Below are 27353 nucleotides of genomic sequence, written 5' to 3'. Positions count from 1 at the left end.
TCCTCCCCTCTCCCCTCCTCCTCCTCTCCCACTCTCCCTCTCCCACTCTCCCATCTCCCCCTTCTCTCCCCTCTCTCCCTCCCTCTCCCCCATCTCCCCCTCCCCCCCTTCCCCTCCCCTCCTCCCCCCTCTCCCTCCCTCCCCCTTCCCCCATTCCCCTCTCCCCTCTCCCCATCTCCCCCTCTCCTCCCTTTTCCCATCTCCCCCCTCTCTCCTTTCCCCATCTCTCCCTTCCCCATCTCTCCCTCTCCCCCATCTCTCCCTCTTCCCCATCTCTCCCTCTCCCCCATCTCTCTCCCTCTGCCCCCTCTCTCTCTCTCTCTCCCCCATCTCTCCCTCTCCCCCTCTCTCTCTCCCTCTGCCTCTCTCTCACTCCCCCTCTCTCCCTCTCCTTCTTCTCTCTCCCTCTCCCCCCTCTCTCCCTTTGCCTCTCTCTCCCTCTCCCCCATCACTCCCTCTGCCTCTCTCCCCTCTCCCTCTGCCTCTCCCCCCTCTGCCTCTCTCTCCCTCTTCCCCCTTTCTCCCTCTGCCTCTCCTCTCTCTCCCTCTGCCTCTCCCCCCTCTCTCTCCCTCTACCCCCCTCCCCAGCCTCCTCCTCCTGTCTCTACCCCGAGCCTGAGTCCAGCCAGAGAGAGAGAGATCAGCAATATATACATACACATGTAGTATATGTATAGCCAGATACACTCGTAAGGGGTTATTAGACGAGGAGGAGGGGGTGGGGGGAGGAAAGTAACGAAATAAAATGGCGTCACGATCAACCGGGGAGTTTCTTTTGACCGAGGGGCGAATGCGAAAGGCAGGGAGAGAGGGAGAGAGGGAGAGAGAGAGACGGGTTGTCTCTGGGAGGGTGACTGAGCCATGAAAGTAGGCCGTGGATCCAATGCATTCATATTATCTCTGCTGTTCTCTGCCCCCCCCTCCCCCCACCCCCCTCACTCCCGCTCTCTTTTAATTAAGTCAAAGAAACACCTTTTAAAAAAAATTGTACTTTATTGTTTTAATAATTATTAGAATAATAATAATTAATAATGCGCCGGATGCTTGATAATAACGTGTCCCTCTGTAAACCTGTGTGATGTGAGTGGTGTTTGAGAGAAGGGAGGTGTTAAAATGTGACAGGGCTGAAACTGATCACATTGAATTTGACTTGACTGAAAGCCCTGTTTATATGTGTATGTGTGTGTATTGTGTGTATGTGTGTGTGTTGTGTGTATGTATTTGTGTGTGTGTGTATTTGTGTGTGTATGAATGTGTGTGAGTGTGTATGTCTCTCTCTCTCTCACTCACTCTCTCCCTCACTCTCTCTCTCTCTCTCTCACACTCACTCTCACACACAGAGAGCAAAATAGCCATCGGACGCCAGAACGCAACGACACACGTGATGGGCAGCGTCATCAACACTTTACGAACGGTGCAAAATACTTGGAAGTTGCTCCGGGGGGTAAATGTGTTTGGAGCAGAAGGGAGAGGGGGGGAGGGGAGTGGGGGTGAGGGGAGTGGGGGGAGATCAGGCTACTCCCCCCCCCCACCAGGGGAAACCCAAGACATGTTCAGATGGGTTGTTCCTGTGGTGGTGGTGGGGGGGAGTGGTGGGGGGGGAGTGGGGGGCGAAGGATAATAAAAATTCCGTCGTTGAGACGTCTCAAAGCGCTTCACGGGATACGCTGTCAACTGGAGTGTTCTTGCGGGCGAAACGCGGCGGCCAGTTTGCGCACATCAGCGTCTGTCCGCAAACCGTCGTGGATTGAGCGACCAAATTATTGCTATTTTTGCAATTTCTTTTATGTTTTGAACGGGGTTTGTTTACCCCCGGAAAACAGATTAATAAGTCTACTTTCCGATTGTTATCACATTACACTGCACACACACACACACGCGCGGGTGAATTTATTTTAAAGGTAATATAAATTACAGTATAAACTGCACAGCACATCTCTCTCAATCGTTCGACATAATATAACTAACTGTTTAGACATAATATAACCAACTGGTTCCCACTTGCTCTCCAGACTCTAACCAGCGACACATCACATTGAAATGCACCATAAAAAAATAATAATTTGGTCACTCAAATCCACGACCGTTTGTGGGGACACTGCTGTGCGCAATTGGCTGCCGCGTTTCGCCCACAAAATACACAGTCAATTCCCTTTGCAGTATATTCTGTGATGCGCTCTGAGACGTCTCGAAGACGTGATGAGGCGCTGTGTCAAATGAAAGGTTGCTGAAGATTATCATTACATCAAAACCAAGGATTATTATTATTACCAGTGCTCTGCAGACTCTGCAACCAGCCACACATCAGTTTGAAATGCATCATAAATTGTCCATACCTTGTTTTATACATAAACACACACACACACACGGGGTTACTTTTCATCGCAAAGCAAAAGTGGGTGTTTGTCTGCAGCTTCTGCTGTCTGTCTGTCTGTCTGTCTGTCTGTCTGTCTGTGTCCGTTTGTCACTGAGCCCATTTGGGGCTGAACTGAGCAGAACAGAGCTCAGAGGATGGGCTGTGCTGTGAGACTGGAGAATGTGTGTGTGTGTTTGAAATCAGCGCCTTTGTACCTGTTATTCTTGATTCCAATCGTCCCTTTCTGCTGAGTGGCTGCTGATCGCTTTCTCTCCAAGAGGCTGGCGGATGGTCATGTCGCCCTCTCCTGTTGCCAGGTTATTTGTTTGTTGATTTCCAAGGGATTTCCCCACCCCCCACTCTCTCGCTCTCTCCTCTTTTATGTCTCGGAATATTAACACAGCGGAGGATTCTCTCCGACACCAACACCCTGATGCCGCCCCAGAACGTTACCCACAAACTAATCAATCATTGTGCATTATTCCATCAGTTCCTTCTCGCATCGATTCCTTATTGCAAACTCGCTCACCATCGCACTCATTTAAATTGTCTTTTTTTTCCTCTAACCCTGAGAAGTGCACCCGTCAGCAGCAAGGCAGGAAATGAAGAGTACAAAAAAATGTTAGTTCAAAACTGTCAGATATTTTAATAATATTGTGGTTATTATTGGTCCTCACTAAAGATAATAATAATAATCCTTGCATTTGATATAGCGCCTTATCAAGTTTTTTTTTAGACCTCTCAAAGCACTTGACAGACAATGTAAAGTGAATTGACCATATATTTTTCTGTGGGCGAAGCGCGGCAGCCAATTGCGCACAGCAGCGTCCCACAGTCGTGGATTGAGTGACCACATTTTTTTTATATAAAGATTCATGATAAAGAAAATTGATGACAGAGTAAACCAAGATATTGTTCTCAGCCGTAGCGACACATGCCTCAGAAATCAATTTTTGCACGTTATGTATGTGAAAACGCATGGAGAATATTATTTAAGGTTCGATAAGACATTAATCAGTAAAGTGGGAGTCACTACTGTAATGTAATGGAATGAAAAAATAACAAGTCTTAAAATTAATAATTATAATAAATGGTGAACAGGAAAGCTCAAGTGCTCTAATACAATCAGATCCTTCAGGCTTAGTTTTTGGTCCATATCTCTGCCAGCCTCTCTCTCTCTCACTCTGTTGATTCTGTTTCACAGTTAATGTTTAGATTATTAAGGCTGAGGTGGGTTACTTATCTGGGTGTTAAGTAAGATAAGTAACCCTAGGTGTTAGTGGATTGGCAGATCACTTTTCTGGGAGTAAAAATTCCTTCAAAATAAATAATAAAAAATAATAATTTATAATAATAACTTGATCACTCAGTCCACGACTGTTTTATGGGAGGGACACTGCTGTGCGCAGTTGGCTCTCCAGCACTGTTGGGCTGTCCTCCTGATATGAAAGGCGCTATATAAATGCAATTTGTTGTTTGTCTGTGAGTTTGGGGAATATCGGTAGGGTTTTCTTAAGAGGTTTGGTGTCATGGTTGAGGCCAATCCCAATCCCACCATCATCCATTGCTCTGGAATTATGAATAGCGGTATTTGGAAATAAGGTGTGGTGTATTGAGTAGAGAACAAAGAAGCTGAACCACAGCTGCCCACGTGAATAGGGATAGACACGTTACATCATTGAAAATGTGCTGCTTTTACGCAAGGAGATTTGATCTCTGGGCTTAGCTACCTGTAAGGTATATTTAGCTAAGTATGTCAATAAAATTCCTCACACCGTCCACAAAGTTGTCATTCGTGAAGTTGCGATAAATTATGGAACCTTATTAAATCTCGGCAACAATTTTTATGCGTGGCATCTTCTTATTAATTGGTTTTCTGGTGTCATTTGGACACTAGAAATTGGGGAGATCCCAAGGTTGATCAAAAATGCTTATACCACAGCATCCAATAGAGTCCAGAGACTTCTTAGCCTAGTATCAGATTTATTCTGTGAACAAATTTGAACTTGTCAAGAAACACACACAGACACACACACGCAACCACACACATGGTTTCAATTCCATAGCAATGCTGCCTGAAACATCTCTCGTCGGCTTTGTAATCTGATGGGACAGCTCTGGCACAGTGATATTGCAATGTCGACTGGTTTCTGTTGATAAATACATGTAGTGACTTGTGTTTTGCATTTGGAGAATATGCTGGTACAAAATTGAGATTACTAAATGCGATAGACAGTGAGTGCACTGCCAGTAATATATTTTATATATATATATATATACATGGAACTCTAGAAACTAGCTTGGTGACTCAGCACTACATTTAGGAATGAACCATGGGGTTGAGGGTGGATATGACCTGTAGTTGGTCATGGTTAAGCTGTAAGAGAGACTGGGAAAGGGGAAACCATTCCAGAGAGGGAAGGGCAATGTTGGGGCGGAGGAAGGAAGGAAAATCAACCAGTTTCTTGCACAAACATCCTTATTGCCAGTTACAGAGGAGTAACGGGATAACGGCTGGGAGCAGGTCTCCGACATCCCCTTTGGGGGCAAAGGAGGATTGCAAGGGAGAGAGAAAAGATTTAAATGAGAAAAGCTGATCGTTAGATACTAAACTCCGTTCAAAGCGACCAAAGTTTTGCAGTCAGCAAGTTAAGATTGGTAGGACATCTTGCCTTGTGCGCGTGTCTGTTTTTTTTTACCTCCTGTGAATTTTGTACTCAGCAAGATGAGGGGTGAACATTTTGTACTCTGCGTAGAATTGAGCATTCCTAGTCTCGGGAGCGTTCCTGTTGAGTGAATACATACATTATTAGATTAGCAGAGTTTTGGGCTGCTTCGGATCCCTCCATCAAGTGAGTAACTGGTGTTACAGTTGGATACTGAAGAACAATGAACCCCAACGTTGAATTGGAGTCCAAATCCAAAACAGTAACCGAAACAAAACAAGGCAACTATGGGCACTGCATTCGGTTGTTATGGTTAGAAGTTTTTATTTCTAAGATGTCACAGGGGAATAACTCTTCTTGCTCTGGACGCAGTGTTGATTTGGTTTCTGATTCTGTTTCCACAATGACGTTCATTGTCTGGCAGTACTCATCTGCAACAAAAAAAACCTCCCTTCTAATCTCCATGATACACCTGACAAATGGACCAAGGTGGTCCTGCAAACTGATGTTTGCATATCCCAGTGTTATTTATATACAGAGATAAATAAAAGAACTTGGACGAGAAGTGGCCATTCGTTCCAACAAGGCCGGAACTTTCACAAGACACGCCAATCTGATCTACTGTGAACCCCACCATAATCCCGTGGGTGACCTAGAGAACGGTCAGGTTGGTGAGGTGCCCAGTGCCCTTAGAACCATGATTGATTGTTTTCAGGAGAGAAGGGATAAGAATCGGAGCGGGAAAATATTTTAAAACCACATATTAAAAAAGATAAAGTAGATGTATTCTGAGTGGAGAGATTGGACAAGGAAGTGGGTAACAAAACCAGATGATACAAAATAAATCAGCACAGGAAAGAGATAGGAAGGAACTTAAGCGGCAATATTGTATTTACATGAAGTGTATTTACATTGAGAGAGAATGATGTCGGCAAAGAAGCTCACTGCTGAAGTTAAAAGATAAATATTGCAGGGATTAAATGAGGACAGTTACAGTGAAGGTAGGGTTCATGAGTGTCAAGTGCATAGAAACAGATCTGTTAATATATCGAATTAGCTGTGATGTTGGCCTACAAATTCTATTATCCTGCCAACATTTATTGTCTTAGCTCATACTAAGACAATAAATAAACTTGAGGCCCCGAGAATTGCTGGGGCCCTACAAAGGGTCAGTGCCTTTGTCTCAAAGGGAGAAATTACCAAAATAATCCCTTTTCGCAGAAAGGAGCAATGCACAACATAATAGGTGGCGACACATCGTCAAAGCCATTACACTTAGCAACCAAAGCAGTTTCTCATCCCTGGAACTTGGACACCTTGTCCATCAACAACCAAGTGAGCGATCAGAAACTCATCACTAGGAGGAATTATGAGTGCAAAGTTGTGCCCTACGACCCAGCGTACTGTCACTTTAACGTACTGCATTTGAAAACATGTGAATGAATGAGTTCAGAGAGAACAAGTCTAAGAAAGAACTTAAGACAGATTTATTTTCGATATAGGGAAAGGAACAAAGGCCATTTTGTACAGTGTACCTCACTCGCAAGTGTTATTACGTGCGCTATTCTTCACAGAAGAAGTTGAAAGTTAAGCAACAACAATCTAATAATATTTCCACTAATTTCCCCTCCACCCTTCCCCCAACAACATTTTTTTAAAGAATGCATGGCCTCAAAACATGATCCTTTTGAGTCACAGCAACAATTTTTTGTACATGGGCCGAGACCCGCAAGCCGAATTACCTTTAGTAAAGTCAATTCACGTTGAGTGTGTGCTGAAGTTCTTTTTTTTTTAAAAACACGGACAGGGAAAAAAAAAAGAAGTTACTTGGGGCCTCAAGCAACCGTTCTACTCCTAGACAGAAACTAGAATCGAAAAACTGTGGTGTCAGCCTGGCCCGGTGAGTGCCACTCACCTCAGATTCAGAAGTTTGTGGGTCCCAAGTCGGGTCTTGACAAGATTGACGCGACATTACGTGACTTGGTACGGTTTAGGCTGATGCTCCATTGTTGGCAGGGCTATCCTTCGGATGAGACATTAAACCAAGGCCCGGCTGCCTGTTCAGGTGGATGTTAAAGATTCCATGCCACTACTCGAAAAGAGAAGAGAGTTTGTCCTGGTGTCCTGACCAACAAATCCCCCCCCAAGTGAAAACGAACGTTCCCTTCATGGCTGGTTGTAAGGTATTGCGGTGGGCAAATTCGCTGCCACAATCACCTACTAAGAACACAGTCACTACACTTTACAGTAAATCCTGGGGAGGCATCCTCCAGATGTAAATGCGGAGTGTATTTTTATCATCAGGCAAGTCTTGCTTTCTTGCTTCCTTTCATCTGAGAGAGCGACTGAAACAACAACAAAAACAGACGGATTGAATGAACAACATTAGGATTTACTCCCTGAAACTATTTTCATTCAACCATTCAACAAATAAAATGGAAGCATAAAGCTTGCGAACACACCAGATAAACATACAGATGAAAATCCCCATTATACGTGTTGCTATGATACACGTTCAAAGGTATTATCAGTTAAAACCTAAGTGGGGATAAGGTTTGGGCAAACTGCTGTATGTATGCTATTCACTGTTAGAGCTTATAATTCTGGGAGGGAAAAGAATCCTAACCCTAAATTAACCAGTAACATTTATTTTCTTTTAAAGGGGGTTCACAAAGGTGTGAGGTTCAATGTGTTCCTCTCTAATAAGGCAATTCCACGCCATGCTATTCTCTCTGCAACACTAACCCAACCCCTAAGCTATCACCCATATCATCTGATCCTTGATTTGAGAGGACACTTGATAAATGGCTCAAGCTTCATTCTCATGGCTTATAATGTCATCTCCTCGTGTACGTCCTTTGTCCTCTTGCTCGGATAACAATAATAAAACAAGGGAGGCACTATTCCTTGGTATTTCGTCCACAAAATATACAGTCAATTCACTTTACAGTATATTCTGTGAAGTGCTTTGAGACATCTCGAAGACGTGTTAAGGCTCTATGTCAAATGCAAAGATTATTATCAATTAATCTATTATTCAGAGTAGATCAGAAAAGTAACGATTTAACCTTTCCCCCAGTTAAACCCAGAGAAATGCAATGGGAGAAATGTACTCGAAGGACAAAATGGATACGATTTTAAATAGAAAATTTGGAAGTGTGTATTTCAATCTTGGGACTATAAGAAAGACACTATAAGAATGCAGATGGTACTGTACTCACTGTTCCTTGTTGATAGAAATGTGGGGCTAACTCCACCAACCACGAAGATTCGATTGCGGTCACATCCCTCATAAAGTATCTGGACGTCTGCACAACCTCATTGAATACAACCCTGAAGACAAGGGAAGGGAGCGGAAGACAACACTGAACCATCTCGAAACCACACCCGATTTATTGCAAAAGATAAGTTTTCTTTGTTAAATTTTTTTTTACAATCTCACTGAATTAAACTCACCACTTTGGTTCCTTCTCTCCATACAGCACTGAGGTGGGATGGATGTGCAACTCATAGTCATCTCGAATTGTCCTATGAACCACAGATTTTCAAATGTAACTCATCAGCCGTGTGTAATTTGGGATGTGATAGAAAATGCTGGTGTGTAGACAACATCTTTTAAAAAGGAATCTTTTTAGAGTTACGGAAAGGGTAGAAGGGAAAGTTTCTTTTTTAATATGGTTTCATTAAAACGAGCGATAAATAGGTGCATTATATACCGAGGAATATGGGGTATGTGAAAAAATGTATATATTTAAGTCTGCACTACATCAGGAAGTGTTGTGTGAAACGATGAGTATTAGATCAACAACAAAACTAACAAACTTGCATTTGTAATAGTGCCCTTCACATCGGATAATGCCTCAGAGCGCTGAGTATTGTATGAAGCGTTGTAAATCAGGGTGCATTATAGTGCGGATGGGGGATGGGGTCACAGCAAGGTCACCAGAGAAAAGAATCAAAAACTGAGCTCAGCGTTACCTGTAGGCTCCAGTGTAATGAAGTTTGGCCGCATTAGCAAAAAATCCTGAAACTATACAGCGCAGGATAGGATCGGGGTCACCTGAGGAAAAAACAGAATTGTAATGTAGGCAACTTCTCTCCTTTCTAAAGGAAGGCTCTAGGCTCAGCTTAAAAATATTAGCCTTAAGCACTTGCACATTTTACTTCCCCGCCCTGAAAAAATCATGTTCATACTTCAAATACCGAATAGTTAATGAAGTCATTTAACTATTTATAAAGAAGTGTTTTCTTTTCATGTGAATCTTGAAGTCTGGGCTGTGTCACTTGCAACAACAACAACAACAACAAATTACATTTACACGGCGCCTTTCACTTTGGGAGGACATCCCAAGGCGCTGGACAGTCAGGGATTTGGGGGGTTGCGATTAGTGTTGTCCCACATTGGTTTGTGTTGGAACACTGCAATTTCACCGGTTGGAGTCAAAATGATTGTTTTGCAACGATCTATGAAATGCTTAATTTAACAATCAATTGTATTTTAATTTTTTGCATTTTATAGACCATATACCTAAACCAACTCATTTGGACAATTTAAAAATAAATATATACTTTGCTGCACCTTCACACGAGTTCTTGGGCACTTTGAATTTAGACAGTAACTTCTTCAGTTGCTCTCGGACTGTGGTGGCTCTAACAAGTCCCTTGTAGTTTAAGAAATATTTCAGACACCACTGTGAGCTTTTCTTGGCCTGCAGGATGAAAGGAAAATATTTTTAGTGATAATGTTCATCTTTAATTTCTCAAACAATTTCTCCTTTAAATACTTCACGTCAGTCTGAATTCACAGTACTAGACAGCGGCATCCAGTTTATATTAGATGAAAAGGGTTAAAGGCAGTAAGGGTCAATAAATAATCCTTGCATTTGCATTTGATATGACACCTTATCACGTCGTTGAGATCTCTCAAAGGGCATTATTACCCTCCACGAGGGTCACTATATATAAATGCAAAGTTGTTGTTGACATTGGACACGCACCTTAATGAAAGCATCATAGATGTTCAGCATCGTGATATGATCTCCCTCAGCCACCGCAAACTTTCTGTGCTCCCTGGCCTTGAGGAGCAAACAGACACAAACCGTGAGATTTACACAAGCGCTGGAGGCCTTTGTGATCATGTAATCTGTGTGAACAGTCAGCAAGTCTCGGGTCAAACAAAACAACTCAACTGAAAATTAAAGTCCCCGTATCTCCCACCCTGCCCACACCACACACTCTGTTGTTACTGTTGTAATAGCGCAGAACAGGAGAGAGCGGTGGACTGACCATTCAGCCATTCAGCCCCTTGAGCCACTTCCGCCATTCTATAAGATCATGGCTGATCTGAACTTCAACTCCAATTACCCGCCTTTGCCCCATATCCCTTGATACCCTGACCCAAGATATATCTATCCACCTCAGTCCTGAAAATGTGAATGGCCCCAGCCATAATCCACAGCCTTTTTTGGGGAGGGAGAGCGTTCTAGATTTCCGCTATCCTTTGGATGAAAACCTGCCCCTGATTTCACCCCTTAGTTCTAATTAAGATTAACATGTAGTTTGACAAAAGCTCTAAACCTACCGCTGGACCCTTCTGGTTTGGTGGCACCACAAACACATTCTGTATCTGCATCATGGCTGCGATGCTCAGGATCTCCTCCGAACAGCCAAAATTTCCTAGGATTTAAGATCATATAAAATGTTGAATCATTTTGGATCAATGAGGATACTTTCTCTCTTCCCAAGTGGCCGTGGAATTTTTAGAGCAAAATTTAGTCTGTTCAGCAGTTACACATTCACATAAGCGCAGTTCATTAACCCAGCCACTTACCCGACTCGAGTAACATTTTAGCATACATAGGATTCAGAGGAAATTCTGCCATACGCAAGCCCAGCGGGTCGGTGAGGAGGCAGTGTTCATTCAAACCTGCAACAGACACACGAGGTTCACAATGCGTAAATAAATACAACAACAATTTGCATTTATACAGCGCCCTTCACGCGGGGTAGCGTCCAGGACCGTCTGCCTGTGACGGGATATGACGTCGAGCCAGGGTGGGGAGGGGGGAAAGAGGAAGGGGGGGGAGGGGGATGTGACGATAAGCACGATCAAAAAGCAAGGCCTTTAGGCGTGATTTAACAAAAATATATGCTCTTACCTCCAAGTGCGTAAAGCAGCTCCAATGCCTGAACCATTGCCTGGGCTGGGGGAGGCTGTTGATAAAATGGTACATTTTTCTGCATCAGTTTCACACACAACACAATACAACCCCACCCCCAATAACGCTACACAAAGTATTGACGTCCATTTCCATTTGTCAAGAGAAATACGGTGTCTCGATTTTTTTTTAATGTGTTAAGCACAAGTAAAGTTGGTGTCTGTTTTTTTTAAACTGGCGTAAATCTCTGGTCGGTCTGTGTGGTAACATCTGTTTCTCAAAGAGTAGCTCACTAGCCTGCCACGTGACCGACCACATTAAATCCGTTCCGCAGAAATAATCGCTCTGGGACACCCAACAGGGGACAAACACAGATTCCAAGATTGCGGTGGATGAGGGCTCCTCTTACAGGAATTATACACGCACTTGAGTTCAGCAAATTGCTGGAATTTTTGTGTTGGAATCGCAATATTAATAATTCTGCTGCCAACATTGCTGAATGAGGAATTATGCTCCTTTAAGAGAAGGCAAAGGGATGATTACTGAACCGAAAACTCTGCAAGTAATCTGGCTGTATCCACTGTGCAAGGTAATTGAAATCAGAGGTTTCAGTGTCATATAAAAAATACGGTGGAATCAATTGATCAACCACAACCACTTGCACTTATATAGCGCCTCTCACACACCCACAGTAATGTCCCAGAGCCCTCAACTGGGAATTTTCATCCACGAAATACACAGTCAATTCACTTGAAAGTATTTCCTGTGAAGCGCTTTGAGATGGCTCGAAGACGTGATAAGGCGCTATATGAATTGCAAGGATTATTATCATTCAATGATACTGATAGGCAATAATATCTTCATGAGATAAATAGAAGTTCACAAATATTCTACAAACTGCCTACATAAAAATCAGGTGAATAATGCCTAAAGGGAGCAGTGATTGTGAATTTTGAGCTGGAGTATCACAAGGTCTTGTTCACTGCGGAGGCAAGAGGAGAAAACTGAAAATGGAGATAAATAAGCATCGCTCACAATTATTTACCAAATAACTTTCACCTGATGTTGAACTGGTGGAGGTGTGAGCCTTTTTTCCCCTCAAATATAGAATAAATAAACCCTCTCTCTTGTCTCTGTCATCTCTTACTAACCGTTTCCTTTTATGTAAACAGTGACCACCCAAATGCATACACAGACTGAACCCTTCCCACAGCACGCACTGCACAAAGCATGGGCGTGCCTCAAACTGTCACTGGAAACGTTTATAAATTATCGGCTCCCATGATAGCAGTCTTGCTCTAGGAAATGAAGCCAATCTCCGAGCTAAAAGGATAAATAGACGAACTGTTCTCAGCTCTTCATGCGTGTTCCCTCTGCAACCAATCAAGGGATTATTGCCTATTTATTACTGATAATAAATGTGAGGAAAGGACATTGCCTGGCAATGTCACAGCAAGTACTTACTGAGAGAAAATTGAACCTCAGCACATTGTCAATGCCCAAGGCTTTTAGCTGAAGGATGACAGGAGCAAGGTTACTCCTCTGCATCTCTGGCACGGTGGATTCCGACAACGTCCCAAAGGTTTCCTCTGGAACGACGAGAGCAGAAAACACTGATCAACATTTGGAGCGTGTAGGAACAACGACAACAAGAAGACCTCCGAGCAAACACAGCGAGAATTCTAGATGCCCACGGCGCTGGCTGGCCCATGGTAAACAACCTTGCCCACGCGCTCTCACCTGTACACAGTCTATAGCACTTTCCCGAACGATTGCGTCCTGCCCGTCCTGCTCGCTGGGCTGCAGACGCTCGGGAGACAGGAGCCACCACCAGGGACTCGATACCGGTTTGGGGATTGTAGGCCCGGAGTTTCACGAAGCCACAGTCGATGACGAAAACGATGCCGTTGATAGTGATCGATGTCTCGGCGATGTTCGTGGCCACAACCACCTGCGGGAAGACATGAAAGGCCATAGATTTAAGGTCGTTTGCAAAGGAACCAGCGGGGAGGCGAGGAGAATTCACCGTAAAAACTTATTTATTTATTTATTTTTAAAATCTTTTATTGACTCAGTTGTTATGGTCTGGGACGCACGGCCTGAAACGCTGCTGCCAAACAGATTCAATAACAACTTTCAAAAGGGAATTAGAGAGGTATTTGAAAAGACAAAATTTGCAAGTCCTGAAGTTCCTCTGACTCTTCCCTTTCTTCCCCACTTTCAAAACCCACGTCAAGTTTGAAACCTTTGACTGCGATTTTGACCACTACCCACCCACCCCCCCCCCTCCCCGCCTACCCCCCTGCCACGACCCTCTTCAGCTCTTGACCCACCCAGAGGATCGTGTGTCGTCTCACCTTCCTGCAGTTATGAGACACTCTCTCGAAGACTTTCATCTGATCACTGGCGGGCAGGCCTGCATACATGGGGAGCACACGGAGGTGTTTCTTCAGCCCGCTCCGTGAGAGAGCACGAGCCTGTTCCACCAACATGGAGACCACATTCTCCACTTCCTCCTGCAAGATGAACACAAAGTGGAAGAGGTATTTCAGTGGAATTTCTACCATTAGTCTATGTCCTTCTCCCTCCAATCTTGATTAATCGATCGGTCACCTCATGGCTGGTTGTGACACAAACGGTTACTTGATTTGCCTTCAGAAAACAGCTTTTAGAGTTGGTAATAATTATCTGTGAACCAAATTTTAACCTTGTGTAGGGTATCTCACTTGCGGTCCAACAAACCCGAAGCAATGAAACAATAGCGTTAGGATGAATAGGATAAACATACCTGGCCAGTCAGAAATGCCAGAACATCTCCTTCACTCTCATTCTGGTGGATTTTCATCACAGTATCCACTGTAGCTTTCACATAATCGGGTGCAGGACTGAGAAAGAGCAAAATTACAACATCTGGTTAAACATGAAGGCTTTCTTGTGAAAAAAAGTAATGAGCATCAACACAGCACAAGTCCCCCCTCCCCTTCTCAGCCCACGTGTATTCACACACACACACATAAAATATATGAATGAGCCATCTAGAATTATTCTTAATCACCTCCCAAGCGTTAAGGGAATACGTCTGCCTCAAGAATGTTAAAGTACAAACCTCAGAGAATAAAAAATGTCAACCGGGTACGTCCTGCCTTCCACAGTGAGAATCGCACAGGTATCTTTACTGGAATCATTGGTCTCATTTGCATTGAAGAAATCTCTGAATTTCTGCAATAAAGTAGAAGGTATCATAACAATCACGACACGAGGAAACGGACAGAAAGACAAGCACCAGACTCTCAAATCTCATTAATCTTGTGCTCACCTGGAAAGTGAGAGCCAAACAATCTGTATTATAGTTTTATTTAAACATGAATCGAATATTAGTTCCGACTTCAGTCAAACTGGTTTACGGCAAGTGAGCCTGACAGATGTTTGGGTACTGTGGGAGTTCTGGAGGGTCCATCAACGAGTGATACATACTTGCAAGATTCACTACTTATAAATCAACTGCAAATTTCTCTTAATGCGTCACTAACAATGGATCTATAAAGATCTCCATACAATGTTGTTAAGGGATGTCTTGTACAGTTGAAAATCTACTGATGCTGACTGTTTAGATTTAAGGTGAGGAATGTGCACTGGAGCTAGGTATTGGGGAGGAACACCATGAAACAACCCACCAACATGAGTCAGTGCCTACAGACAATCAGAGAAGAAAGAAAAGTATAACTTACCTCTGCGTCTAGTGTAGCTGATGATACAATGAGACGAAGATCACCTCTTTTCTTCTGAATCTACATAAAGGGAAAATATAGATGAAGAAACAGACACAGATAACATAGGGTTATGCTGGTACCTATTTTAAATACGTTCCAATATATATAATGTTTCTGAAAGATATTGATTCTGTCACCCCTGCACTGCCTCATTTGCCTGCGTGATTGGGTTCTAACTTTGGAATTACAAAAAACAGACTCAGTTGAGGAGATGAAAATCATCATTTATGCCAACCCCAAGAAGAGTAAATTTAGGTCTAAGGTCTTATAAAATAACAGGAATCATTTACTTTCAAAATATCTTTCAGACACTTGCCCACCCACACCCCCTCTCTCTCTCTCTCCTGAACCCCCTCCCCAAACCTTATTCATACAAATAGAAAACAACCCAGGGTTTGTTATTTTGCAAACGTACACAAAGGCAAAACTTGACCTGACCTTTCGTAATAAGCCGATGGCCATGTCTGTGTGCAAGGTTCTCTCATGAGCTTCATCCAACATGAGAACACTGAAATCAAGTCAAAGAGCCTGTCAAAGAGATAATCACACAACTCCCTCCGCAGAATACTGCAGGTCAGGTTTCAACACCTACATTCTTGCAATGAAATTCAACAAAAGCCAGCTTTAAAAAAAATTAAAACTTACAAGTATGTCAACAGCCCATGATTGTCGCATCATTGCTTAACCATTTACCTGTATTTCTTCAATAAAGGGTCTGCCATCATTTCTCGGACAAGCATCCCGTCTGTAAGGAACTAATCAATAAAAAGTTATTCAGTAAGAACGATGCTATTGACAATTTAAAAACATCCTGGTGGTGGCGGTGACACCTTTCATGTCACTCCGATGATCTTCTACATTTCAACTGATTTAGCTGGGAACAGATTCGGGCCATGATTAAATGCTGTACATAATGAACATGTTTTTTTTTCCTTTCTGGGTCTGTTTCTATGTCAACAATGACAGTCAGTTATGGAATCCAATGGCCAATGTAGCGTGTCATTGATACACGTTGGTATCCAGACTGAAAATGAATAATTGTCACCATATGTAAAGCAAAATGTAATCGTCAGTTCGAGCAGCTTTATTATCATTATTATTTTGATTTCAGTGGTAAGCATTGCCAAGTCAGAGGCGGCTCCGTACAGTGGATCTATGGGAATGTTTATTGAGGCCAATTATAGCTCCACGACTGCTACCCTGGGGGAGATCAGCTAACATAGCAAAAGCTAATTTGACCTTGGATTGCTCGAGTCTGTGTGGCTTGGTACCAGAACCTGTCACCAGCAATTACTCAGGATCGCATCTTTACAATAAGTCATGTGTCACCTTTATTCGCGTTGCCTGTGGATCACTACAGTCATCGAAACGGATGGAATACCCAACCTCATGGCCTAACAGAGCACCACGTTCCTCAGCTACTCGTCGGGCCACCTAACAGCACAAAAGGAAAAGATCACAAGGTGCCCTAGTCTATCATATCACTTTTCAAACGAATTTCAGTCATTTCAGGCATTTCAGTCCCACAGAATTTGTGGAAGCCACGTTCACAATCTGTTAAACATAACAAGCAAACTCCTTACCGAAACTGCAGCAACCCTACGTGGCTGTGTAACCCCAACCACTCGACCCTCTGCTGTCCACCCAGCCTCTGCCAGATACTGTCAACAAGATGTGAGAAAAGATATTACCACCATTACAGACAATTCCCTTAATACGTGCCTAGTTTGAAGTGCCCCAGGACGCTATCCCACGTGAAGGGCGCTATATAAGTGCATGTTATTGTTGTATCTAGTTTTACATTTATTTTGTCGACAACAGGCACCAATGTAAACATTGAATTGTGATATTTAAGCTCTTTCATTAACCTCTGTGACTCAGTGCTCTAGGTTTATTTCAGTTCCCTATCAGGGAATATTATTACCCAGGAAGAGATTATTTATTTAAAATGTGCAAAAATAAATTATTTTCACAGTCTGCAGTGAGGAGAAAAAAATCGGAGTAATTGTGGGCAGTCATATAACTACCGACTGCAACCAACACCTGAACAAAGACTAGAGCGTTTGCTTATAAACACAAATATAACATTATGCATTGTAATGAATGCACCAACCTGGGGGATCTGTGTGCTTTTTCCACATCCTGTTTCTCCCACTATGACCACCGTCTGATAGCTCTCTACCAGATAGAGGATGTGATTTCTGTGCTTCAAAAACAAAGTAAAAGAAAGAAAATTCTAAACCAGTACTGAAACATTCAAACAATCCGAAACAAAAGTCTCCCCGTCCAGAATTTCCCCTTCCCCCCCACACTATCGGGATCGTGTCCCAAATGCTCTGCTTGTTTAAACGTATGGTGGTTGGAGGCAGATATTCTGCAGGGAGATTTATAACGTGCACGAGTTGTGACATTAAATCATGTCACATTCAGAACTGAGGTGTGGGAACTGTAAGAAAATGATGCGGGAGATATTGGTCCAGAATTACTGAGCTTGGTGCTGGAACAACTGCAGTACTAGGTACGAGGCCAGTAGAGACCCTCAGTGAACAGCTACTTTTCAGTGTCTAACCAGTTCCTGATTTGGGGAAAACTTCTCAAAAGGATTGCATTCAAATTATCAAATTATCAATTCTCAAACTGTTAAACTGTCTCAAGATCCCAAACACTTAAAAAGTAAATCGTTCACTTAACACCGGCGCTCCATATTTTCGCAAGCAAAACAAATCCCAAACCCAGCGATTGGCTGCAATAATAATAATCCTCGCATTTGATATAGCGCTTTTCACGGCTTCGAGACGTCCCAAAGCGCTCCACTGAATAGGCTGTAAAGTGAATTGACTGTATATTTGTGGGCGAACGCGGCAGCCAATTGCGCACAGCAATGTCCCACAAACAGTCGTGGATTGAAAATGACCAATTTATTATTGTTTTTGGTTTTGGAGGATTATTATTAGGCTCTGTGTGGAGTAAGGAAACTTGCCCAAGGTTTCGCCCTCTGCCTGGGATTGAACCTGGTGTCTCGCTCGCAAAGCGAGTGCTCTAACCGCTGAGAGCCACAAACTCTGCCACGTTTCGCCCACACAATATACCGTCAATTCGTTTCACAGGGTGTCCTGTGAGAAGCGCTTTGAGACGCCCCGAGGACGGGGATCGGGCGCCGTATCGACTGCGAGGATCATTATTCTGACTGTATTTGTTACCTTGAAGGCCGGCAGCTTCTGCCTCTGTTGCTCTACGGAGAGCGAAGCAAATCGATTGTAAATAACCGCCGCTCCACTCGCTTCCGCCGGACTCACCCGTTCTTCATCGAGACTCGCGTCGGGCCCGTCGGTACCTGAGCAGTGACGGTTCAGAGGGACAATGATGAGAGAAATGCCCCCCAGGGGGGTTGGGGGGGGGGTGGTGAGGGGGGGGTTGGGGGGGAGGGGCCAAGCGACCGGCCCACCCCTCACAGCAGCGGCAGAGGGACTCCGCCACGAGCCGCACGGCTTCAGCGATCGCCGCTTCTTGAGGCGGCGCCTGTGATCGCCTTGAAGCGGCTTCACAGAAATGCACTGCAAAGTGTAGTGACTGTGCATCAGCTTTCCCCCCCACCCCTCCAGTAACGTGTGTGGGTATCTCTCCCCCCTCACTCCTCCCCTCCTCACCATCTCCTCGTGCCCCCACCCCCACCCCGGGAGTCTCTCCCCCTCACCCCCCCCCCCCCCCCGGGGGTATCTCTCCCCCACTCTCGCCCTTCCCTTTACCCGGTTTCCAGAATCTCGGCGCTGCCATGGACGCCGCCATCTTGGGGGGGGTTAAAGGTCACGCGGAGCGTCACGGAGGGCCCGCCCCCCCTCCCAGCCGCCCGGGGCGGGGCCGGAGCTGTCAATCATCGCAGCCAACGTCGCCGGATTGGGCGGGTTTGACGCCCAGTTTGGGCGGGTTTGACGCCCAGTTTGGGCGGGTTTGACGCCCAGTTTGGGCGGGTTTGACGCCCAGATTGGGCGGGTTTTTGCTGCACTGCCTATTAAATCTTAAACAATAACAATAATCATAATAATAATAATAATAATAACGACGATGATGACGATGAGACTCGCACAGATCTGAGGAGGCTTCGGGCTACACGCGCCCCCGGTCGCCGGCCCAACACGAGGCCCCCCCCACGCGCCGCCGTTACGCGAGAGCCGTCTCTGCCGCTGCATTTATAACCGTAACATTGAGGGCACAATAACCCTAACGCGAGTTTGAGAGAAAGCGCCTTAATCGCACCTTCCGAGACGTCTCAAAAGAAAAAAAAAAAAAGTACCAGCGACTGTGTGTTTCTTTGTGGGGCCGAACGCGGCCGTCTTTACCGTTGGTTGGGTGACTGGATGTTTTTTTTTCTGGGCGGGTGCCTGATTTTATTCTGATTTCATTTAATTTAATTCTGGCTGCGTCCGTGTCTGCTCCCCGGGAAGGATGAGTTTAGACGAGCCAAACGGAGCATCCTTCGGTCAGATCTCTCCCGTCGTTTCCACCGAAAGTAAACGGGAGTTTTATCCGCGTGGCGAGGAACGTCAGACGCGAGTCTCGTTCGAGCGAGAGAGAAACGTGTCAAGGTACAAGCAAACGACAAGTTTGGTTTGTTAAGGCTCTTTTATTAACTAATTTCAAGCACTCGTACTTAAACCCAACCCGGGCCCCGGGTGCTCTTCCCTTCACATGCTTTAAATCAAAAATATCTAAAGTAAAATTCGAGGTCAGGAGCACCAGTCACCCCCACCAGAGACCCAATCCTTTGGCGTCTCAACATACAACATTTAAAACGCAGGAGAACAAAAAAAAAACCTGACACTCGAAATGCTGTAAGTTGCGGAAAAATAGTCACACTTTCGCATCTGCCAACACAGACACTGATGGGCCGAATGGTCCATGTCTATGCCATGACATCTGCGGTAATTAATTCGGAATACAAATAGAATTTGTTTCCATATACAGTTCAATAGTTTGTTTACTTCTGCATGAAACACAGTAGCCAGTTCAACAGGTTTCCATCCTGCATCTTATAATCATATGCTACGTTTTGTCTCTTCAGCTTTTCATAAAAGGATCCTAAACTCATAGCAGCCAAACCGATCTTCCAACTTCTAATGTGGGGAGTCTTGGATTAAAAGTAAATTTGTCCCACATTGAAATCTTGTAATTCTAGAAATGTCTTACAGTAAGTGCACAGCCATCAATATTTCAGAGTAGCATCAGCATTGAAGAAATACACTTCCCAGTGCGCAAATACAACGTAAACAGAATGAAATATACAATCAACAGTGCAACTTGATTCAAAAACATGCGACAGAAACCAACACAAACATTAAAAAAAATCAACCACCCATTAAATAGACACACCCACCTTTTACATTTCTAAAACTAATCATTGCTGTACAAACACACACAAAAAATAGGAAATGCACTAGTTTGCATTGGACAGATTGCAAAGGCATAAGTTGAAACATTTAAGTCAGAAACCTCTCAAACTATTCTTCGTAGGGAATGTGCAAAGGGTTTGTTTGCAGCGCGTAATTAATCAGGACACTCATCTGTGAGGAAGGAAAGCGATAATCTACACAAAAAGATTTGATTTGATAAACGGCGTTCATTTCAATGTGCCCATGATAAATCCTAATAATAAGACAGCTTCCTTCACAGCAAATGTGAGTCTCCTTGAAAAACCCATAGAGTTGGCGAAATGTCGTAGGAGTCTTCTTTCTACCTTCCAGGGCAGGTGTACGAACCAGAGTGACCGTAGTAAGCAAACTCCCTTTCCCCAAGTAGAAGACTGTTTGACTTTATTTCTCTTTTCAGCTTGAAATATTTCACAGAAAGAGCTTTTTTAAAGAAAATATTTGCACTTGATGCAGTGGAAGTTGCATTCATAGGAATGTGGAGTGTACAAAAACATATATAGTCTGCGCAGACATTTGAAACGCCAATGTTTGGACATTAAATTTGCAGGAGACATTTACAGCGCATTCTCTACTCCCCAAAGTGCTTTCCTCTCCAGAATATTGTGTATGCATCGATTGTGCAATGAGTATCAATGGAAAATCTTTTGTTCAATTTATATCATACATGTTTTGCTGACCGCATGTGTGTTTTTGGGGAGTGGGTGGCAGTTAAAAAATGATTTCATGAAACTAAAAAAAAATCAATCTGTCTGTTTGTGGGACATTGCCACGATTTGCCCACAAAATATACAGTCACTACACTTTACAGCTATCCTGTGAAGCACTTTGAAACGTCTCAACGACGTGATAAGGCTCTATATCAAATGCAAGAATTATTATTACAAGCATGATGATATTATTACAAGCATCATACACTTTCACGAATGGCTTCAATGTTTTTTAAACCCTTTATTAACATACCCTTTTACACACAACGGCAGTGATTTACTGTAGTGTTACTTATAGTTTTTCTTTGTTATATAAAAAAATAGCCACTGGCTATCAATCAACAAGTTTAAAAATAGCCACCAATATATCAAGTTTCCCTTCCGTTTAATGCTCCTGGATTTGATTCAATTTCCCAATGAAATTACAAAGTTTCCCCTCCACTGATCCTTCCCAAACTACATGTACCTATACTGTGTTACAAGGTCTATGGTTACACAATCAAGTGTACAAGAGACTGGCAAAGTCAATAGGCACCAATTAAATAGTAAACTTATGGAACTAGGGAGACAGCTGGTGAAAGCAGAAAATGTTGTTTGTTTCAAGATAGATTTCTGCTAGAAAACAGTATCCGGGGATACAGTATATAGTTCAGGACACGACATGTCAAGCAACTTCCAGGATGGTGGAAGGCGAACTAGATGGACCTTGGTCTTCTAGTCTTCACCTAGCAAGTTCTTATGTCCTTATGTTCAACTCAAATGGCTTAGTTTCGAAGTGCCATCGAGGCCAACAAGGGCATATCTCTCAGGCGCACAAATCCGTTCCTATTCACCAAATCGTTGCTGCTCCTCAAGGCGTACTTGCCCGGCTCACGGCCCTGGTACTTGATGACGTCTCGTCTCCTCGACAGGATTGAAAACATATCGTCGAGCTTGGACCGAATGTTGGAGTAATGATATCGCCGTTCTTTGGTCAGGTTCAGAAAGCTGTGCCTCAGGGTAGAATTGGCACCATGGAATCCAGTGATCGTGGGCTTTGTGCAGCTTCTGAGATAGATTGGATCCTCAGAGTCGAAGGGGATTCGCGAACTCCTGGAGCTATTGTCAGAGCTGGAGTTGGAGAGGGGCTGTACTTTGGAGCAGGCGGACTGGTTACTGCTGGCTGGAGGATCCTCTATAACCTGCTTCTCTGTGGGGGCTTGTCTCCCGCTGGCGGAGGTCATTTCAGTTTGGGCGACGGTAGATCTGCAGGAGCCTGCCATCTGAAATGCAGCTGATTTCAGTGGGGAAGCGGTTTGAGTCGCCTGCTCGTTCGCTGAAACGCACGTCTGGGTGGCTGTCCCCCTCGTTACCAGCGGTTCTTCCTCCTCAGTCTGTGTACTCACGCTCTTCATCTCCTTACGCTCAACATCCTCTTCTTCAAGCAGAGCTTGGTCTCCGAGGGTAGATGCTTCTGAAATGTGGCTGCGCTTTTTGGAGATCTGCAAACACAACGTATCCTCGATTTGCAGCTCATTGTTCCCGGGCTTTTGATCGCTGGGGGAGCAGGTCACCTCTTCTTGTTCCAACACGTTAGCAATAGCTAGAGGCTCTTTAGCTTTGCCTGCCGTCTCCTTGCAAACGCCTCTTTTGCTGGGACTTGCTGACTTGGGTGTGATGGGCTTGGATTGGGCGTACAGCATCCTGAACTCCTCGTCGTAAAACTCAGACACCTGACCCGAGAGCACAGTCAGGTTACTGCGGTTCAGCTTTCCATCAGTCCACGTGAAACTGCGAGAGAGAGAGAGAGGGAAAGGAAAGAATGCAAGAGGTAAAAGAAAGTGGGAATAATAGTAATCCTGGCATTTGATATAGCGCTGCATCATATCTTCGAGATGTCTCAAAGCGCTTCACAAGAGTATACTGTCAAGTGAATTGACTGTATGTTTTGTGGGCGAAACGTGGAAGCCAATTGCGCCCAGCGACGTGCCACAAACAGCCGTGGATTGAAGTGACCAAATTATTATTATTATTTTGAAGAACTGATTTGGAGCGCAAGAAAAAAATCTGCTGCAAATTTCTGCGGTTCAGGTAACTACCCATTTTTTTTGTACCTGTAGGAGCCAGTGGCCACTTTATCTCCGTCAATCAACATGAATTTCTCGTTGGCTTTGCCAATAATCCTGGCTCCTGTTCTCGTGTAGTACGTGCACCCTGTGATAGTGCGAACTCTCAGCTTCTGAAAGGAGAGAAAGGGTCAGCTGGTAATACACTGGGCACCAACAGACTCTGGCTCTACACACACACATACACACACACACAACGCCCAGATATATCCCCCTTGTACCTTCGTCCTCCCTTTTAAAGCCCTCCCCTGTCGTGCTCCTCCCTATCTCTGTGACCCACTAACACCAACACCGAGCTATCCACTTCCTCCGCTCAGTGGGCACTGGCCCTGCTCCATGCCATCCCCACCACTGGCGGACAGGTCTTCAGCTTTTCTGCCCCCATCCATCCCCAGCTTCCGCCCAGTCCCTCCGCCTTGCCCCCTCCTTTGCCTACTGCAAGACCCGTCTCAAGACCTTCTTCTTTGACCATGCCTTTGGTCGCTCTGTTGAATCCAACCCCCCAGCTCGGGTGCGAATCCCCCCTCGACGTGAAAGGCGCTGTGCAAGTGTAATGTGTTGTTGTTACCAAGTTCCATACCCTCTCCGTTTCCAGCCAGACACCAGCGTTCTGGCACATCTGCTGAAACTGCGGCAGCCCAGAGTGGTCGAGGATGATGTAGACCGGGATCATCCGCCTGCTGCAAGCCTCGTGAATATCTTTGAAGATGTCGATATCGGTGAAGGAATCCATCACCAGGGCAATAACCTGCGGCACAGAGCGGGAATGTCTTTACTCGCGTCCTCTCTCTCGTTGTGGCCGTAGCACGTGAGCACATCCGGCGCTGACCACTACGCTACAGGACTCCGCAATAATCCCTCCCCTCTAAAAATGTGGTCACTCAATCACAAAACGGTTTGTGGGCCGCTGCTGTGCGCAATCGGCTGACGCCAATTGCTTTGCCTAAAAAATACACAGTCACTACATCAACAAAATTACATTTTCACAATCAGTGTTTCGGACCCGAGCTGGGACTCGGGACCGGGGAGAGTGGAGGGTGGGATGGGGTGGAGGGAAGGTGGGTGATCGAAGGCACGGTCGAAGAGGAGGGCCTTCAGACGGGTCTTGAAGGAGGTGAGGGTGGGGGCGAGGCGGAGGGATGGCGAGACGTCTCAAAGCCCTTCACGGGATACACCGCGAAGTGAATACCAGGTGCAGGGATCATCATTATTATTATTATTAACAACATTATTATTATTGGCGCAGTACATTGTACCTTCTTCGCCTTCCGGATCAGAGTCCTGACCGCCTCCTTGCAGGGGTAGATGACCTCTCCATAGCTGGGCTGGAAGTGCACGTCCACCCGGGTCACCCCGCGGTACCAGGTGTCCGGGTAGGTGGGCCACCCCAGGTCCAGCACTGGGACCTCCACATCTGAGGCTTCAGGGAAGTAGGTGCCTGTGGAGCAGTCCAGGGACTGGTCCAGAGCCTCACAGCCGGACTCCCTGGTGCTGGGGCTGATGGTGGCCCTGAGGATGTGGCTGATCTCCTCTGAGGACAGGAAGGGTTGGACCCTCTCCCTGTGCAGGAAGCTGGTGTAGGCCTCCTCCCCCCGGGCCACCAGCACCTCCAGGGCCAACCTGTGGCTCTCACTGTACACCTCCTCCAGACCCACCGCCACCCCCTGTCCGAGAGGCCCTGAGCTCAGCCCCTGGCGGCCCGCGGGCCAGTCATCCAGACACTGGGAGTCATTCATGGTGAGAGCACCAGAGCGCTCTCTCTCTCTCCTCTACTTTCCTTCTCCCTCTTTCTCACTCTTCCTTTCTTTGTATTCTCCTCTCTTCTCCCCTTTCTCTCTCTCTCTTCCCCTCCTTTCTTTCTTTCTTTCTTTCTGTCTGTCTGTCTGTCCGCTTCCCCCCTTTTCTCTCTCTCTCTCCCTTTCTTTTTATTCTCCTCTCTTCCCCCTTCCCTTTCTCCCCCCTTTCGTTTTCTCTCCCTTTCTATCTCTCTTCCTTTCTTTTTCTTTTCCTCTCTCTTCCCCCCTTCCTTTCTCCCTCTCCTACCCCTTTTCTCCTTCTCTCTCTCTCTCTCTACCCCTTTTCTCCTTCTCTCTCTCTCTCTCTACCCCCTCAGTCAGTTTTCTCCTTCTCTCTCTCTCTCTCCCCCTTTTCTCCCCCTTTATTTTCCCTCTCTCCCTCTCTCTGTGGCTAATAATTTCAAACCGCCGCTGCTCTGTGGCTGATTGGATGTGATGGGATGTGTTGCCCACAGCGCGCGTTTGAACGGAGTGAATCGCGTTTCGTAAACTAATTGGGTCACAGTCCGCGGTTTGGGGCACAGCAGCGCCTGTGATAGGCTCCGGATTCAAATTCATCCATAAACAAACACCCAACACCCGCCACACCCCCAGCGAACAGCCCAGACAGTCAGACAGACACCAGCGAACAGCCCAGACAGTCAGACAGACACCAGCGAACAGCCCAGACAGTCAGACAGACACCAGCGAACAGCCCAGACAGTCAGACAGACACACAGACACCCCCCCAGCGAACAGCCCAGACAGTCAGACAGACACACAGACACCCCCAGCGAACAGCCCAGACAGTCAGACAGACACAGCGAACAGCCCAGACAGTCAGACAGACACCAGCGAACAGCCCAGACAGTCAGACAGACAGACAGACACCAGCGAACAGCCCAGACAGTCAGACAGACACCAGCGACAGCCCAGACAGTCAGACAGACACCAGCGAACAGCCCAGACAGTCAGACAGACAGACAGACACCAGCGAACAGCCCAGACAGTCAGACAGACACCAGCGAACAGCCCAGACAGTCAGACAGACAGACAGACACCAGCGAACAGCCCAGACAGTCAGACAGACACCAGCGAACAGCTCAGACAGACAGACAGTCAGACAGTCAGACACACAGACACACCCCAGCGAACAGCTCAGACAGACAGACACCAGCGAACAGCCCAGACAGACCCACAGACAGTCAGACAGACACCAGCGAACAGCCCAGACAGTCAGACAGACAGACAGACACCAGCGAACAGCCCAGACAGTCAGACAGACACCAGCGAACAGCCCAGACAGTCAGACAGACACCAGCGAACAGCCCAGACAGTCAGACAGACACCAGCGAACAGCCCAGACAGTCAGACAGACACCCAGCGAACAGCCCAGACAGTCAGACAGACACCAGCGAACAGCCCAGACAGACCCACAGACAGACAGACACCAGCGAACAGCCCAGACAGTCAGACAGACACCAGCGAACAGCCCAGACAGTCAGACAGACACACAGACACCCCCCCAGCGAACAGCCCAGACAGTCAGACAGACACCAGCGAACAGCCCAGACAGTCAGACAGACACCAGCGAACAGCCCAGACAGTCAGACAGACACCAGCGAACAGCCCAGACAGTCAGACAGACACCAGCGAACAGCCCAGACAGTCAGACAGACACCAGCGAACAGCCCAGACAGTCAGACAGACACCAGCGAACAGCCCAGACAGTCAGACAGACACCAGCGAACAGCCCAGACAGTCAGACAGACAGACAGACACCAGCGAACAGCCCAGACAGTCAGACAGACACCAGCGAACAGCCCAGACAGTCAGACAGACACCAGCGAACAGCCCAGACAGTCAGACACACCCCAGCGAACAGGTCAGACAGTCAGACAGACACCAGCGAACAGCCCAGACAGTCAGACAGACAGACAGACACCAGCGAACAGCCCAGACAGTCAGACAGACACCAGCGAACAGCCAGACAGTCAGACAGACACCAGCGAACAGCCCAGACAGTCAGACAGACACCAGCGAACAGCCCAGACAGTCAGACAGACACCAGCGAACAGCCCAGACAGACCCACAGACAGACAGACACCAGCGAACAGCCCAGACAGACCCACAGACAGTCAGACAGACACCAGCGAACAGCCCAGACAGTCAGACAGACACCAGCGAACAGCCCAGACAGTCAGACAGACACCAGCGAACAGCCCAGACAGACCCACAGACAGTCAGACAGACAGACAGACACCAGCGAACAGCCCAGACAGACCCACAGACAGACAGACAGACAGACAGACAGACACACAGACACACCCCAGCGAACAGCCCAGACAGTCAGACAGACACCAGCGAACAGCTCAGACAGTCAGACAGAC

The 27353-nt window shown here is 45.9% G+C and overlaps 2 protein-coding genes and 1 long non-coding RNA gene across 3 annotated transcripts; all 3 read right to left on the bottom strand.

Moving 5' to 3' along the window:
* Positions 1 to 5329: 5329 nt before the first annotated feature.
* LOC103186281 lies at positions 5330 to 7059 on the bottom strand. The gene is made up of 2 exons (XR_488736.1): positions 6938 to 7059; positions 5330 to 5453 (listed from the first exon to the last, which is right to left on the bottom strand). It is a non-coding gene; the product is annotated as an uncharacterized LOC103186281 (long non-coding RNA).
* A 98-nt stretch (positions 7060 to 7157) lies between these two features.
* Positions 7158 to 18750, bottom strand: dhx35 (DEAH-box helicase 35). The gene is made up of 22 exons (XM_042341789.1): positions 18697 to 18750; positions 18151 to 18284; positions 17064 to 17156; positions 16534 to 16611; positions 16280 to 16384; positions 15644 to 15705; positions 15389 to 15458; positions 14909 to 14968; positions 14287 to 14399; positions 13969 to 14065; positions 13538 to 13696; positions 12921 to 13131; positions 12645 to 12769; positions 11181 to 11235; positions 10853 to 10948; positions 10604 to 10698; positions 10020 to 10097; positions 9602 to 9731; positions 9001 to 9082; positions 8479 to 8550; positions 8244 to 8355; positions 7158 to 7367 (listed from the first exon to the last, which is right to left on the bottom strand). Exons 1-22 carry the CDS (start codon positions 18734 to 18736, stop codon positions 7323 to 7325), a joined length of 2112 nt encoding a protein of 703 aa, XP_042197723.1. The 5' UTR covers positions 18737 to 18750; the 3' UTR covers positions 7158 to 7322.
* A 3010-nt stretch (positions 18751 to 21760) lies between these two features.
* On the bottom strand, positions 21761 to 24977 carry fam83d (family with sequence similarity 83 member D). The gene is made up of 4 exons (XM_042341835.1): positions 24445 to 24977; positions 23769 to 23936; positions 23177 to 23301; positions 21761 to 22853 (listed from the first exon to the last, which is right to left on the bottom strand). The coding sequence occupies exons 1-4, from the start codon at positions 24922 to 24924 to the stop codon at positions 21848 to 21850; spliced, it is 1779 nt and encodes a 592-aa protein (XP_042197769.1). The 5' UTR covers positions 24925 to 24977; the 3' UTR covers positions 21761 to 21847.
* Positions 24978 to 27353: the final 2376 nt, after the last annotated feature.

Source organism: Callorhinchus milii, unplaced genomic scaffold (assembly GCF_018977255.1).
Source record: "Callorhinchus milii isolate IMCB2004 unplaced genomic scaffold, IMCB_Cmil_1.0 Scaffold18, whole genome shotgun sequence".
Lineage (NCBI taxonomy): Eukaryota > Metazoa > Chordata > Chondrichthyes > Chimaeriformes > Callorhinchidae > Callorhinchus > Callorhinchus milii.
The sequence above is the reverse complement of the archived record's forward strand: the minus strand, read 5'-3'. Positions and strand labels throughout refer to the sequence as shown.